Source organism: Mustela nivalis (genome assembly GCF_964662115.1).
Source record: "Mustela nivalis genome assembly, chromosome: 2".
Taxonomy (NCBI): Eukaryota; Metazoa; Chordata; class Mammalia; order Carnivora; family Mustelidae; genus Mustela; species Mustela nivalis.
This window is the reverse complement of record NC_139021.1, coordinates 43,506,865-43,523,314: the sequence shown is the minus strand read 5'-3', so window position 1 is coordinate 43,523,314 and position 16,450 is coordinate 43,506,865. Positions and strand designations below refer to the sequence as shown.

Sequence of the window (16,450 nt, the reverse complement as noted above, 5' to 3'; positions counted from 1 at the left end):
TTATGATTGATGCCTGCCTTCTACCCTTGACTGAGGGTCTTAGAGAACAGGATCCCTTCTGCTTTGGCCACATCCTCGGTGCCTAGTCTAGGACTCAGCACATAGTAGGTGTTCAGTAACTATGTGTGATAAGAATGAATGAAATGAAAGCATCTGATTATGATAAAACTAGTGGGTTTTGCTGACATGAAAAGGGACGGGTGAAGCCATGTAGCTTTTATTGAGACTTAATACAGTATATTTGAAGTTGGGAAAATCCCACTTGAAATCAGTCTTAGAATCACAGATTTTAAGAAACTGCTATTCAGTAGAAACATAATAGTAGCCACATAGGTAATTTAACTTTTTTTAGTTGTCACATTTTTAAAAAGCAGAAGAATCTGTTAAAATTAATTTAATAATACATTTGATTTATCTAATAGTCAGAATATTATTTCAACAAAGAATCTAAGAATTGTCAATGATATATTTTACATTATTTTCTTTTTGTATTAAGTCTTGAAAATCTGGTGTGTATTTTACATTTCCAGCCTATTTTAATATGGGCTATCCATGTCTCAAATGCCCAAGACCTACATGTGGTCGTATTAGTGCATTTAGGAACATTTTACATACAAGAGAGTTGGTAGTGGGACGCCTGGGTGGCTCAGTTGGTTGGACGACTGCCTCCGGCTCAGGTCATGATCCTGAAGTCCCAGGATCGAGTCCCACATAGGGCACCCAGCTCCACGGGGAGTCTGCTTCTCTCTCTGACCTTCTCCTTGCTCATGCTCTCTCACTGTCTCTCTCTCAGATAAATAAATAAATAAATCTTAAAAAAAAAAAAGAGAGAGAGTTGGTAGTAAATTGTTTCAGTGCTTTCAAAAATTAAATTAAAATGTTTGAATTCAAATAAGAAAAGATACTAATCATTTAATACCAAGTGCCGCAGTCAGAAACCAACACATTTCTTCTTTTTTAACATCTTAATTGAATTTCTTTCAGTGTTCCAAGATTCATTGTTTATGCACCACACCCAGTGTTCCATGCAATACATGCCCTCCTTAATACCCACCACCAGGCTCACCCATCACCCTACCCCCTCCATCTAAAACCCTCAGTTTGTTTCTCAGAGTCCACAGCCTCTCATGCTTCATCTTCCCCTCTGATTTCCCCCAGTTCACTTTTCCTTTCCTTCTCCTAATGTCCTCCATATTATTCCTTATGTTCCACAATAAGTGAAACCATGTGATAATTGACTTTCCCTGCTTGACTTATTTCACTCAGCATAATCTCCTCCAGTCCTGTCCATGTTGATACGAAAGTTGGGTATTCATCCTTTCTGATGGAGGCATAATACTCCATTGTATATATGGACCATTTCTTCTTCATCCATTCATCATTGAAGAGCATCTTGGTTCTTTCCACAGTTTGGTGACTGTGGCCATTGCTGCAATGAACACTGGGGTACATATGGCCCTTCTTTTCACTATTTATCTTTGGGGTAAATAACCAGTAGTGCAATTGCAAGGTCATAGTGTAGCTCTATTTTTAATTTTTTGAGGAATCTTCACACTGCTTTCCAAAGTGGCTGCACCAACTTTTATTCCCACCAACAGTGTAAGAGGGTTTCCCTTTCTCCACATCCTCTCCAACACTTGTTGTTTACTATTTTGTTAATTTTGGCCATTCTAACTGGTGTAAGGTGGTATCTCAACGTGGTTTTGAATTGAGTTTCCCTGATAGATAGTGATGATGAACATTTTTTCATGTGTCTGTAAGCCATTTGTGTATGTCTTCTTTGGAGAAGTGTCTGTTCATTTCTTCTGCCCTCTTTTTGACATGATTATCTGTTTTTTGAGTGTTGAGTTTGAAGAGTTCTTTATATCAGCACTTTGTCAGCCTTCTTTTTCCCACTGGATATTTTTTCCTACTTTGTTGAAGATTATTTGACCATAGAGTTGAGGGTCCATTTCTGGACATATTCTTTTCTTTTGGTCTATATGTCTGTTTTTGTGCCAGTACCATGCTATCTTGGTGATCACAGTTTTGTAGTAAAGCTTAAAATAAGGCAACGTGATGCCCCCAGCTTTGTTTTTCTTTTTCAGCATTTCCTTAGTGATTTGGGGTCTTTTCTGGTTCCGTACAAATCTTAGTATTGTTTCATCCAGCACTTTGAAGAGTGTCAGTGGAATTTTGATCAGGATGGCATTGAAAGTATAGATTGCTCTGGGCAGTATAGATATTTCACATTGTTTTAACAATGTTTCTTTTAACAATGTTATATTTTCTTACAATGTTTATTCTTTTTTTTTAAGATTTTATTTATTTATTTGACAGACAGAGATCACAAGTAGGCAGAGAAGCAAGCAGAGAGAGAGGAGGAAGCAGGCTCCCTGTGGAGCAGAGAGCCTGATGTGGGGCTCAATCCCAGGACCCTGGGATCATGTCCTGAGCCAAAGGCAGAGGCTTTAGCCCACTGAGCCACCCAGGAACCTCCACAATGTTTATTCTTTTAACAATTTTTATTCTTCCCATCCATGAGCATGGCATGTTTTTCCATCTTTTTGTCTTCTTCAATTTCTTTCATGAGTGTTCTGTAGTTCCTTGAGGATAGTTCCTTTACCTCTTTGGTTAGGTTTATTCCAAGGTATCTTATGGTTCTTGGTGCTATAATAAATGAAACTGATTCTCTAATTTCCCTTTCTATATTTTCATTGCTAGTGTATAAGAAAGCAACTGATTTCTGTGCATTGATTTTGTATCCTGCCACATTACTGAATTGCTGTATGAGTTCCAGTAGTTTGGGGGTGGAGTCTTTTGGGTTTTCCATATAAAGTATCATATCATCTGCGAAAAGAGAGAGTCTGACTTCTTCTTAGCCAATTTGAATACATTTTATTTCTTTTTGTTGTCTTATTGCTGTTGTTAGGACTTCTAGTACTATGTTGAACAACAGTGGCGAGAGTGGGCATCTTAGTCTTGTTCCTCATTTCAGTGGGAAGGCTGCGAGTTTTTCTCCACTGAGAATGATATTCACTGTGGGTTTTTCATAGATAGATTTTATGAGTTTGAGGATTGTTCTCTCTATCCCTATATTTTGAAGAGTTTTAATCAGAAACAGATGCTGTATTTTGTCAAATGCTTTTTTTGCATCAATTGAGAGGACCATGTGGTTCTTCTTTCTTCTCTTATTGATTTGCTCTACCACATTGATTGATTTGTGAATGTGGAACCACCCTCGCATCCCAGGGATAAATCCCACCTGGTCATGTGGATAATCTTTTTAATGTATCATTGGATCCTATTAGCTAGGATCTTGTTGAGAATCTTGGCAGCCATATTCATCAGGGATATTGGTCTGGAATTCTCCTTTTTGATGGGGTGTTTGCCTGGTTTGGCAATCAAGGTAATGCTGGCTTCATAGAAAGAATCTGGAAGTTTTCCCTCTGTTTCTATTTTGTGAAATAACTTCAGGAGAACAGGTATTATTTCTTCTTTGAAAGTTTGGTAGAATTCCCCAGGGAATCCTTCAGGTCCTGGACTTTTATTTTTGGGGAGTTTTTGATCACTGCTTCAATCTTGTTACTAGATATTGGTCTATTCATGTTGTCAATTACTTCCTATTTCAGTTTTAGAAGTTTATAGGTTTCCAGGAATGTATCTATTTCTTCTGTGTTGCTTTACTTATTGGCATATAACTGTTGATAATAGTTTCTGATGATTGTTTCTATTTCCTTGGTGTTAATCATGATCTCCCCCCTTTCATTCATAATTTTATTAACTCGGGTCCTCTCTTTTCTTTTGAATTAGTTTGGCCAGTGGTTTATTGATCTTATTGATTCTTTCAAAGACCCATCTTCTAGTTTCATTGATGTGTTCTACTGTATCTCTAGTTTCTAACTCATTGATTTCTGCTCTAATCAATTATTTCCCTTCTTGTGTGTGGGGTTGGCTTAATTTGTTGTTGATTTTTCCAGTTATTTAAGGTGTAAAGAGAGTTGGTGTATTCTGGATTTTTCAGTGGTTTTTTTTTTTTTTGTGTGTGTGTGTGAGGCTTGGATGGCTCTGTATTTCCCCCTTAGGACCACCTTTGTGATATCCCATAGGATTTGGACTGATGTGTCTTCATTCTCATTGGTTTCCATGAATTTTTTAAGTTCTTTGATTTCCTGGCTGATCCAAATATTCTTGAGCAGGATGGTCTTTAGCTTCCAAGTATTTGAATTCCTTCCAAACTTTTTCTTGTGGTTGAGTTCCAGTTTCAAAGCACTGTGGTCTGAGAATATGCAGGGAATAATCTCAAGCTTTTGGTATCGGTTGAGCCCCGATTTGTGACCCAGTATGTGGTCTGTTTTGGAGAAAGGTTCATGTACTTTCGAGAAGAATGAGTATTCTGTTGTTTTAGGGTGGAATGTTCTGTATGTATTTATTAGGTCCATCTGGTCCAATGTGTCTTTCAAGGCTCTTGTTTCTTTGTTGATTTTCTGCTTAGATGATCTGTCTGTTGCTGACAGTGGCATGTTCAGATCCCCTACAATTAATGTATTCATATCAATATGACTATTTTGTTTAACAGTGGCCTATGTAGTTGGCTATTCCCATGTTGGGGGAATAAATATTTACAATTATTAGATCTTCCTGGTGGATAGACCCTTTAAGGATGATGTAGTGTCCTTCTGTGTTTCTGACTACAGTCTTTAGCTTAAAATCTAATTTATCTGATAAGAATTACTACCCCAGCTTTCTTTTGAGGCCCATTTGCTTGAAAGATGATTCTCCATCCCTTTACTTTCAGTATGGATGTATCTTTAGATTCAAAATATGTCTCTTGTAGACAGCATATGGACAGGTCCTGTCATTTTATCCAGTCTGAAACCCTGTGCCTTTTTATGGAAGCATCTAGGCCATTCATGTTGAGAGTGATTATTGAAAGATAAGTTTTTATTGACATCATGTTGCCTGTGAAGTTCTTGTTTTTATACATTGTCTCTGTACATTTCTGTTCTATGTCACTCTTGGGTTCTTTCTTGTTTTATAGAACCCCCCTTAGTGTTTCTTGTAGTGCTGGCTTTGTGGTCACATAATCTTTTATACCTTGCCAGTCTTGGAAATTCCTTATTACTCCATCCATCCTGAATGTCAGCCTTGCTGGATAAAGTATTCTTGGCTGCATGTTCTTCTCATTCAGTGCCCTGAGTATGCCTTGCCAGCCCTTCTGTCTTGCCACGTTTCTGTGGACAGATCTGACATTATTCTGATGGTCCTTCCTCTGTATGTAAGGAATCTCTTCCCCCTACCTGCCCTTAAGACATCTTGTCTGAAATTATGATTCATGAATTTCACAATGAAGTGTCTGTATGTCTTTCTAGACTCATTGATCTTGGGGAGGGGGTGCCTTTCTGTCTCCAGGTAACAAACGCTTATTCCATTCCCCAGATTAAGGAAATTTTCCTCCAGTATTTGTTCAACTATATCTTCTAGTCTTCTCTCTTTTTCCACCCTCTCAGGGATCCCAATAATTCTGACATTGTAATGTTTCATGGCATCATTTATTTCCCTAATTCTCTTTTCATGGCTTCTAAGTTGTTATAGGCCTCCTCCTGATCCTGCTTTTCTGTCAGTTTGTCTTCCTTGTCTAATTCGGTCTTCTGCCTCAGTTACCCTAGATGTTAGAGTATTTATATTAGATTGGATTTCATTGATAGCATTTTTTACTTATGTCAGATCAGCCCTCACTTCCTCCCTTAGAGATTCTATGCTGCCACTAATGGTCTTCTCCAACCTAGCCATTGCCTGGACAATTTTTACCCTGAATTCCGTTTCTAACATACTGTTTATGTCCATATCCAGTAGTTCTGTGGCAGAGGTTGCAGTCTCTGAATTTTTCCTCTGTTGGGTGCTCTCCTCCTAGTTACTTTGGTGAGAGGTGGTTGAGGGAGGTATAGGTCTCCACGGATGATCTCTTGTCGCCACAGAGATCCAGAAGTGTTTAATCTTACATCTCAGGCTTATTTCATGGGTGTTCAGAGTGTTCTTGTAGATATTTAGCTTACTTCAGGGGACTGGTTGAAACAGGGTCTCCTACTTCTCTGCCATCTTGCCCTTCCTACTTTTTTTTTTTTTTAAGATTTTATTTATTTATTTGAGAGAGAGAGAGCAAGCCAACAAGCAAGAGAGAGTGGGGTTGAGAGGGACAGAGGGAGAGAAAATCTCAAGCAGACTCCCTGCTGAGCATGGATTCCCACTAGTGGGGCTTGATCCCAGGACCCTGAGGCCATGACCCGAGCGGAAATCAAGAGTCCAGAAGCTTAACCGACTGACCAACCAGGCACCCAAAAGGCTAATACATTTCTGTCCTCCACACATAGAAACCCTTTTAACACTGATTCCCTTAAGTTGTGACACGCTGAGCATGGATATGTAGGAATAAGAAGGTCTTGGTGCTGCCTAGACATACAGCACAAAGCGGTGTTACAGATCCTCCTTCCAGCCTTCCCTCTGAGGACTGGTCATCATGGGAGGGAGCACAGTATGCCCTGGCTCTCTCCCCTGTGTTTCCCCTTGCTTCCAGCAGAGTAGATACACTGGTGCTCTGCAGGCAGTTCAGGAGGCATAACCGAACCATGAAGGATGGGAGGCAGCATCTGCTGTAGGCGAAGCTTGGTCACAGCCGGAAACGACAGCTGGCATGTTTTTCTGCAACACTGATGTTGCCTCTAGGTTCCAATTTGCCAAGCTATATTCTTTTATTCTTTCAAATTTGGCTTATTGCTTCCAACTTCTTTAAAGATTTTAAAATCTAGCCTTAGTTACCCAGTATCTTCTCTCTCCTGCTGCCCTTTCCCATCACTTTTGCCATTCCGCCACTTTGTTGTGCATACAATGAGCTCTTGACTGACTTTGCATTCTTTAACAACTATTTAGGAAGGAAATGGCTGGCATATTACCCTTCCTTCAGCCATCTATAAAGGTATGGGTAACATGAATGCCTGTAGTCATCTTTTTAAGCAACCTAAAACATATACAATACATACAATAATGTAACAAGAAGAAAATATAGATTTCATTATCCTTTATGCAGAATTAACTCAATGTGAGTAGTTAGATTTTAGAGCAAAAAAAAAATTTGTCTCTAGCCATTTAGTAAGTATGACATGGAAAGAGTTGAAGAAGAGTAAAATACCTAGACTGTTTGCTCTGTGCATCACTAGGGGTGAGAACACTTTTCGTTACTGGTTAACAACAGAGGTCAGCCTGAAACTTATTAAGGAGAAGGCACTTCAGTGGCATTTGTTTTCTGAGTTTTGAAAAAAAGTAACAGGGTTGGGGGTGGAGTGTGCCTGGGTGGTACAGTTGGTTAAGTGCCCAACTTGGTTTTGGCTTGGGTCCTGATCTCAGATTCATGAGATGGAGCCCTGCATCATGGTCTGCACTTAGCAGAGAGTCTGCTTGAGATTCTCTTTCTTTCTCTCTCTCTCCCTGTGCACCACCCCTCATCCCCCACCACTCTTTCTCTCTCACTCTTTCTCAAATAAAATAAATAACTCTTAAAAAAAAGGGAACAAGATTCTCTTTGGTTTTGGTAGCAACCTACCTTTAAAATGTTTCTCTTGGTAGATCAGAGATATATAAAAAGCAGTATTTCATATGCAGAGTAACAGATATTCAGAAACTGGGTAATACTTGAAAATATAGCTCAACTGTGTTATTCCAGAAACCTTAGGTTAGAGAAGTCTGTGATACTACTGCAAATATTGATCTCTGTTCAACCTCTTGTACAGTTGCTGAGTCAGCCATCTATGAATGATGACTTGGACTGTGTGACCTCAAAGATTTTTTATAACTCTATACTTCAGCATCTGGGGGTCTTGATTGGAGACACAATGAATGTCAGTATTTTGAGAACTTTGAGGGCAGAAACTGTTATATTATTGATTTCTATGCCTGAGGAGTAGATACACTGGGCAGAACTGATAAAAATTTCTTGTGCAATTACATACACTTATATTTTGAGCTAGGGCATCAACAGGGATGAGGCAAGTGCATTGAAGGAGTTAAGCAATTTGTTTATATGATCTATTTCATTAAATGACTTACCATCAAAGGTACCATAAATAATATTTTTCACCTTTGGAAATAACATCCATTTAGCTCTTGACTTATTTCAACAATGATTGAAATTGTAATTCAGTGAGTGCATAATTGTTGACGTACCTACAAAGCATCAGGTAAACAAAAGGTCAGTTAAATATCAGAGAAAAGGCCAAAGGTAGCTGTAATTTAGTGTTTTAAAATAAAATTATTTACTTTGGTAGTAATTTCTATAACAGCTTCAGTGAATTATAAGATATTTAAGAACCTTAAAATACATTTAGTTTTATGGATCCCAATTTGGCTTATAATCCATATGCCTTCTGGCTCCCAGATTCTAAGACCTTGGACTAGTCACTTTGCCTCCTTATGCCTCAAACCCTTCCAAAGGAGTTTACACAATAGCTGTCCAAAGTTCATATCTACGACTAAGATTAAGAGTTTTATTTTCAAGTACACTGTAAGTGTATTGAGTGAAGAGTCTCATAACAGGGGCGCAAGCCATTCATTATCTTTTTTCATGAAATAAATAAACCTTTGCATTCGGTACCCTTTTCTTTCCATAAACGTACTTCACTTACTGAGCCATCTACATAAATCCTATGATCTGCTGCTCTCTGACACCGGCCTTTCTCTAGCCTACTGGAATGTCAGACATATTTTGTTGTTTAAAAATTCTTCTGTAAAATAACCAGTTATTCCTAAAAGATCACTGTAATGGTTAGGTGTACTATGACTTGTTTTATGAGTGATTTTGGTTCCGTAATGATTTGTTTCCCACAGAAGAATTATTTTTCCTCTTTATATGCTGGGGAGTGCTGGAGAAGAGTTCCAGTAAATATGAAATGAAACTGTGTCTACTTTCACTCAGCTTAATGGTTTTGAGTTTCATCCATACTGTTGCATATATTAGTAGTCTGTTCTTTTATTTTATTACTGAGTAATATTCTGTTGTGTGGATGTACCACAATTTGCTTATCTGTTCACCAAGGGATCAACATTTACGTTATAGTTCTCAGTTTATGAATAAAGCTGATATAAATATTTACATATAGGTATTTGCATGGGCATGTGTTTTCATTTCTCTTAGGTAGTTCTGAGACACATGTGGGTGTATGTATTACTATATAAGAAACTGTCAAACTCCTTTGAAAGTGGTTGTACTATACTACATCCCCACCAGCAAAGAGTCTGGCAGCTCTAGTTGCTTTGAGTCCATGTCAATCCTTAATATTGATTGATGGTTTATAATTTTATTTTTTACTTTAGCCATCCTACTAGATCCTGATTCTCTTGCTATGTCCTTAATGATATTCTGGGCATCTTTGTGGCCCTGTGAACCTCTTTTCTCTCATTAGGCTGACAATTTAGCTAAATGTTTTTACTAAGTCATGCACATTTGTTTATGTGGAATCAGATTCTCCATCAAGTGGAGCATAGCTAGGAGTCAGGGGTTCTGAATTGCCTTTTGTCAGCAGGTTGAGTTGGTTGGAACCTGATACTAATGACTCTTCAGGATTAATAAAGTTAAGTCTACTTGACTGCAGAGACTGCTCCTATAATCCCATATAACTGCTTCATACTAGAACCCTTCTTAACAAAGAACTCCAAAGAGAGTAAATGCTTCAGTGGAAATTTATCATCAGCGGAGAAAAACCCTAAGCTGCATATTCAGTTATTATTCAAACAACTCGCTAGGAAATGGGGAGAGTCAAGCTGAACAACAACAGGCTAACGGACTTTTAATTGAAATGTCACTTTCACTATTAAACAAAAAAAGCCATTGCTATGATGTGTGATAAAAGTTGATGGTGTCCTATTTCTTTGTGTGGAATTGCTTTTCTCTCATCACTGACTTAATTTGATTGCAACAATTTGTCAGCTGTCATGTTTGGGTTCCCTCAGCTGCAAACTATAGATAATGGGAGTCTATGCAATTTAGCAATCATGTTCCAACATTTGGTCTCTTATAATCAAGATGAACTAAGAATTTTATTTTCCCCTATGACTTTGGAATAATAAAGTTCAAAGCTTTCTTTTTCATCTGTCCTGTTTTTTACAGGTGGCTTGTTTAATATCTTGCATTCTTGTCCTGATAGTTATCTACGCGGTAGGACCCTTGCTTTACTGGCTGCCCATGGTATGGTAGTACTTTTTTATTATTTACTTTTTAACTTTACTTTTAATGAAATCATTGTATATTAAAATGTCTTAGAAGAGTAGTCTCAATGGCCCTACATCTGAAAACCATGTGACAGAAGTAATGATTGAATGGAGGAGGGGGTTGGACAGAGACCACATTTGATGGGTGAAGAAAGGGAAGAGTCCGTGGCTGTTTTCTGTTTCTTAGACTTATGTGTAAAAATGGCATTGTGGAATTAGATTTATTCTGTGCTTGTTTGGAGGGCAGAACTGGGCAATCTCTGGTGTATAAGGCACAGACTTTGGGAGAATTTTATCAGAACTCAGACTGTTAGAAAAATGTGTGTAGAGCAAGGGAGTAAGGAACAAAATACATCTTGCCACCCTTGATATCTTTATACAAAGTGACCCAGAACACCACTGTGCTTTTTATAAGTCTGGGGCACTGAAGTGACCCAAATAAGATCCCGGTCTTCAGAGAGCCAGAGATCATCTCATTCCTGTCTTGTTCTAATTCTTCATTAATATAGTGAGTATCAATCATTTCCACAGCAGATCTAATAATCAAGTTCACTTTTCAAGAGAGTTATAAATATCCACATGTGATACCAGATCATTGGTGCTGAAGGCAATTATAAAGAAATATATAATATAAATATTTAATTTTTTTGCAACAAACTCAAATGGCAGTGGCTAATTAAAGTTAAGAGGACATTTGGCTTTATAACATGCACCCTTATAATTCATTACTTTTCTTTTCTTTCTTTCTTATGTTTTACAATGACATAAATTTTATACTGTGATTTTCTAGAATTGATATTATATTCCTAAAGTATAATAATAGGCTAGTTCTAAACAAAATGAATATTGCTTTAGTCTTCTAAATGGTGATTGCTTTTCTCTAGTAAGTACTTTAAAAACAAAGGCATAAAAATTCCTTAATCTTTTAAAATTCAGATTAAAATCTTTATCTTATTTCTTCATCAACTTTTTTCCTATTTGTAGTGTGTTCTTGCAAGTATTATTGTTGTGGGACTGAAGGGAATGCTAATACAGTTTCGAGACTTAAAAAAATATTGGAATGTGGATAAAATTGATTGGGTAAGTAGAAATTTGACCTAAAATTTCCTTCTTTGGCTTTAACATGCATTGCAAAATCAACTGTAATATTTTTATTTGCAGAAAATACTTTTGGCCATTTGAAACTTGTATACTTCATAAGCTACCATTTATTTTTTAAGTTCTTAATAAAGGCATTAAAATATAGAAAGTAAACTATTTTTGTAAATATATAGACTGTAAAATAGAAAATACTCATTTATTTGAGGTATATAAGAACAGAAATGGAATTTTGTCAAATTTTGATTGATGTGTTGTTTGAGAACTTTTAATGAAATGCTAACTAACTTGAATTAGGGATTCTCAGTTTCTATTTTGAATTGATTCTGGAAATGAAGCTCATCAAGGAAGCACACACTAATAGAACACATATGAAAAACTATCACTAATTGCTAAGAAATGTATTGCATTAATATAGGTTGAACATCTTAACAATGACCATATTTATTCTAAATATAGTCTCACGAACTTAGTTTTAAAGGGGTTACATTGGGAGGAGCGTTATGTTAATAGGATGTTGCCAGCAAGAGATTAAATATTACTGATCAATGATCAAGTGTGGCTTTTACTAACAGAAATGTTTAACATACATATTCTAGAGAAATGTATCTATGCAGGAGCATCCAAAATACTTTACATTTCCAATATAGGTGAAGTATTTCATAAGTACCCTTTATTTAGCTCTATCATGGCATTCACCGTATTGAAATGCAGTTGTCTATATCTTTCCCCTCCTTTAGATTCTTTGCTCAGAGAGACTTTGGGGGGATTATTTGTGCTGGTGCCTATTTTCATAATATATCTCCCAAGGCTAAGTGTTACTCTACCAAAGTACAAGGCCAGGTGCCATGGGGAATTCAGAGATAAATAAAGAACTATTTGTCTCCTCCAGACACTTATATTCACTTATATATATATTCCAGAATATTTGTGTAGAAGCAGACATAGAAACATCAACTTATTATGCAAAGCATGATACAATGTGACCTCAAGCAAAAGTACAAGTTTAGTTCTGGGGGAACAAATGGAGGCTAGAGCATTTAATTTGGACTGGTCCAAATGAAAGAGTCTGACAGCTAAAATGTGAACTGAGACTTGAAGGAACAGTATTTGATAGGCAGGCCAAAAGATTAAAATTAGCCAGACTCATGGAAGATCATGGCTTTTTAAAGGTGATATGTGTGAGGTAGCACATGGATATAGAGAAATTAGAGGATGTAGACTTACTGAATAAGCTATTTGATAACTATGATAAAGGTATTTCTAAGGAATGCATTAATTACATAAGAGGGAGCACATGACCATATTGGAAGGGGAGTGATGTCAGGAAAGGTTTTTTTCCCAGGAAATGATGGGTAGAACATCTAGTGTGAGGGTGGGAGTAGTGACAGATGGGGTTGCAAAACTTAAGAATGAGTTGGACTTGGAAAGGCTGCTAATGTTGTGCGAAGAAGACTAGACTTCATTCTGAGGGCAGTGAGACATCATCAAAAGGTGATGAGTCTAAAATCCTTTCCCATAGGACTTTTTAGACCTGGTGCTATCTGCAGGTATTGAGGGATAAGACAGAGAAATCACAAGTTAACATGATTTTTTTTTTTTTTTGGTTATTTTATGTGAATTAGTTTTACTGAATGGATGTTCAGTGAAGTTCTTTCTTACCATGATGTTTGGTAATATTATCAGAATATTTCTTGTGGTTGAACACCCAGCATCAAGTTTCTATGAGAGTGATGTGTCCTTTTTATCTCAGAATTAAGGATTATATACAAGGTTGAAGTGGACAGATATTTTTTAGTTGCTAAGGAATTTAACAGTGAGAAGCCATTGATGATTGGGATGCAATCTGGGCATAGCATTTATAGTAAGAATATTGCACAGACTTTTTTGTATATAGATTATATTACCCAGTAGACAGAATATGTCCAGATTATTCAATAGATACCTAAAATATCATGGAAGTGAAGTTACCAAAGATGTTTATATATGTAAAACAATTTGAAGGTTGAAAGTTTAAGAAAATCATGTAAGCAGTCCTCACATGAAAAGTCAGAAATTTTTATTACTTTAAATTGTTTATAGTTGAGTAATGATTCCACTTTGAGCTGTAGATCAAAACATTCTCTGAGGTAATGAGGAAATAGGAATCCAAAATGGAGACCATGGGCTCAGAGCTGAGTTTGAGTAACTGAACAGTGGGAATAGAATTCACATCTACAGAAATATAATAATGTATATCAATCACCAGAACAGATCAAGAAGAGATGAAGTGATTGAGTAGCTGCTCAAATATATAAGGGTTTATGAGTTTATGTATTTCCTACTTGAGGTCAGCTTTGGAGTTAGCTTGTGTTTAGGGGTTGTGAGTGCTAATAGAAGAGGGATCAAGTGGGAACACATAATGAAAAAAATAGGAGGCTGGGAGTTAACTAATCCCTTATAGCTGTGACAACAACATTTGGATCTTTAATAGATATTACAGAATAGTTATGGGACTTACGTTAACCAATGGAACTGTATACTGGCTATGTTGTTAATTTACATTTGGTATTTTTTTCAAAGCTATAAATGTAGCCCCAGGAAACAACTTAAGCATTGTGAACCCAACTTACAATAGATGATATTGTGGGAGAGTAAATATGCTTTAAAAAATAGAACCAGATGGTACCAAAATTTTTGGTTGCTCTGATGAATCATGGCCTCTGGGCTCTGTGGTTTTTTTAAATGGCAGGAACCAGGATCCTCAGTTCCCTATGCTATATTGAATCATGGAGGTTGGCCATGAGGAATTGGACTTATAAAGCTTTTGGGTAAAATCTTATTCTGCCACACCCAGGCGGGTTCAGTCAGCATTAAGGGATGAGTAAGAAACAAAGCAATCATGGCAAGTTGAAGTAATGATCAAAAACTTACAGCCTTATTTTGCATGTGATGAAGCATAATGTAACTCATTCGGGGGGAAAATTACACTGTATACATATAAAAGACGCAAATGATTGTCTTTTTGCCTGAATAGAGGAAAAACATCTCAGTGTCTAACCTATGAGATGACAGGCTGAGGATGATGTCATAGTAAGTCCTAACTTAGCATTACATTTCTTGGTGATGGATCTGAACATGAGAAAACTCAAAATATATTTTCTCTTTTTACTTCAGATTTTTGTTTCTTCTATATCAAAAAGAATTTTATAGAAAAAAATTTCTCCATTTACTTTCAAGGGCTTGGCTTTTCTAAATAGCCCATCACAAAGAACCACTCAAGCTCCATTTAGTTAAATAATACAAAGGAGAAGCATGTAAAAAATGCTATTTAGAAACATTTGCTTCAAACTTGTCTCACCCCGCCCCACAAAAATCTGTGCTATCTTCAGATTATAGAGAAGTTTCTAACTTTTTCATTTGCATATGAAATTGAATTAGGTTGTTGAAGATGTTTTAAAGTTCTAATATAGCCATCTGGACAGAAAGAAATTAATTTTAGAATTGTATGCATAGGTAAAAGTGATGCAAATAATTTAGGGAAAAGAGAAAGCTTGAACATTTTGTTGGTCTAATATTTGATGAATGCAGGATATTGTGTTTAAGAAATAAAACCTCCTGGATTTCCAAATTATTTTGCTTTTAAAGATTTTTTTTTTTTGGGCCAACAATAAACTTAGAAATGTCAACTATAATACAATATTTTGTGATAGATTGTCATTTCAGTAGTTGGACAAAACTGTAATAATGTTGAATAATGTTGGAATCCCAACTGGAGAAAAATAATTTTCTTGCCATCTTTTGAAATATTCCCGAGGCCTAAATTGGCCCAGAATGTTCAGCTTTCACAATGTCATAAGAAGTCGCCCCTTGCAAATAAAATTATACCAATCTCTATAGTGGCTGATCTAAAAGAGTCATTGGTAGTGTAGATTTAGTCATTTTAACTGTTAGGCTTTGAGGGTCTTATGTAGTAATAAACTACATTAGTTCTTTGTATAACAATCTTAGAACACAGGCATTGTGGGGAATGACCAAAAATCTGCTAACAATTGCTTGTAATATTACATTAAATGAGGAAACAGTGGGAAATTATGCTTTTGAACCATACACATCCACCAAATATTTACAGATCTGAAAGGAAGTGTTGTTGGGGATTGCACTAGTAGGGGCTGGCAGTTTCTAGAAATGAAAGAATGTGTCTTTTCCCCACTTTTGCTGCTGGGAGTCTGATGGGACCAGGATTCGTCTCTCTGTCCCGGGCTTCTGTTTACCCCTTTTTAAATAATATATTCTTGCTGAGAGATTTGGTCACAGAAATGTTGTAGAATAAGATTGTGAGGAATTTAGCGATCATGAGAAAGATGAGAAATTACCAAAGGACTCGTATCTCTTATTTCCTCCTTCTCTTTCAGGGCATCTGGGTCAGTACATATGTATTTACAATATGCTTTGCTGCCAACGTGGGGCTGCTGTTCGGTGTGGTCTGTACCATAGCTATCGTTATCGGTCGCTTCCCAAGGTAAGATCTTACTTAAATGCTGTCTAATTTGACACAGCAGCAAAGTCAATGATATTGCCAGTTACTTTTATATCTGTGGAATATTGAGTGCTATGCTCATGTTTTAGTTGGTATCAGAGAATTAGAGATGAAAGGAAAAATTTTCTCTACATACAATATATAACAATTTTGGTCTTAATGAAGAGACTTATCTTGTCCACACTATAAAGTAAATATAAAATCTATCAAAGTAAATAAATTAACCCATACCCATACACTGTGCTGCAGAGCTGTTTTTATTTTAATCAAGTGAAGGTGATATATTATGCAGTGACTATATAAAATTTAATCATTTAGAAAGTTGAATAACTTCAGTAAATTTTTCAGAAGTCAAATTTATATATATAATATACATAAATATATATATATAATATACATAATCATTTATTGAAGAACTAGATAATTTATTAAAGATAAGTTAGATAATTTATTGAAGAGCTCTAGATAATTTATTGAAGATTTCTACTGAACATCTGTAGACCATTCCCCTATTTTGGCCAGTTATTTTTCTACTTCAAGTGTTTATCACCTGATAATGCTTCTACTCATTTCTCATCCTTCCCTTGAAATTCTTTG

The 16,450-nt window shown here is 36.4% G+C and overlaps 1 protein-coding gene across 1 annotated transcript in view; it reads left to right on the top strand.

Annotated features, from left to right (window-relative positions):
- Positions 1-16,450, top strand: part of SLC26A7 (solute carrier family 26 member 7) — a 115,012-nt gene that overhangs the window by 73,567 nt on the left and 24,995 nt on the right. The window contains exons 10-12 of the mRNA XM_082719408.1: positions 10,136-10,213; positions 11,221-11,316; positions 15,729-15,835. Of these exons, the coding sequence (XP_082575534.1) occupies positions 10,136-10,213; positions 11,221-11,316; positions 15,729-15,835 (281 nt within the window). The remainder of the gene's footprint in view (positions 1-10,135; positions 10,214-11,220; positions 11,317-15,728; positions 15,836-16,450) is intronic.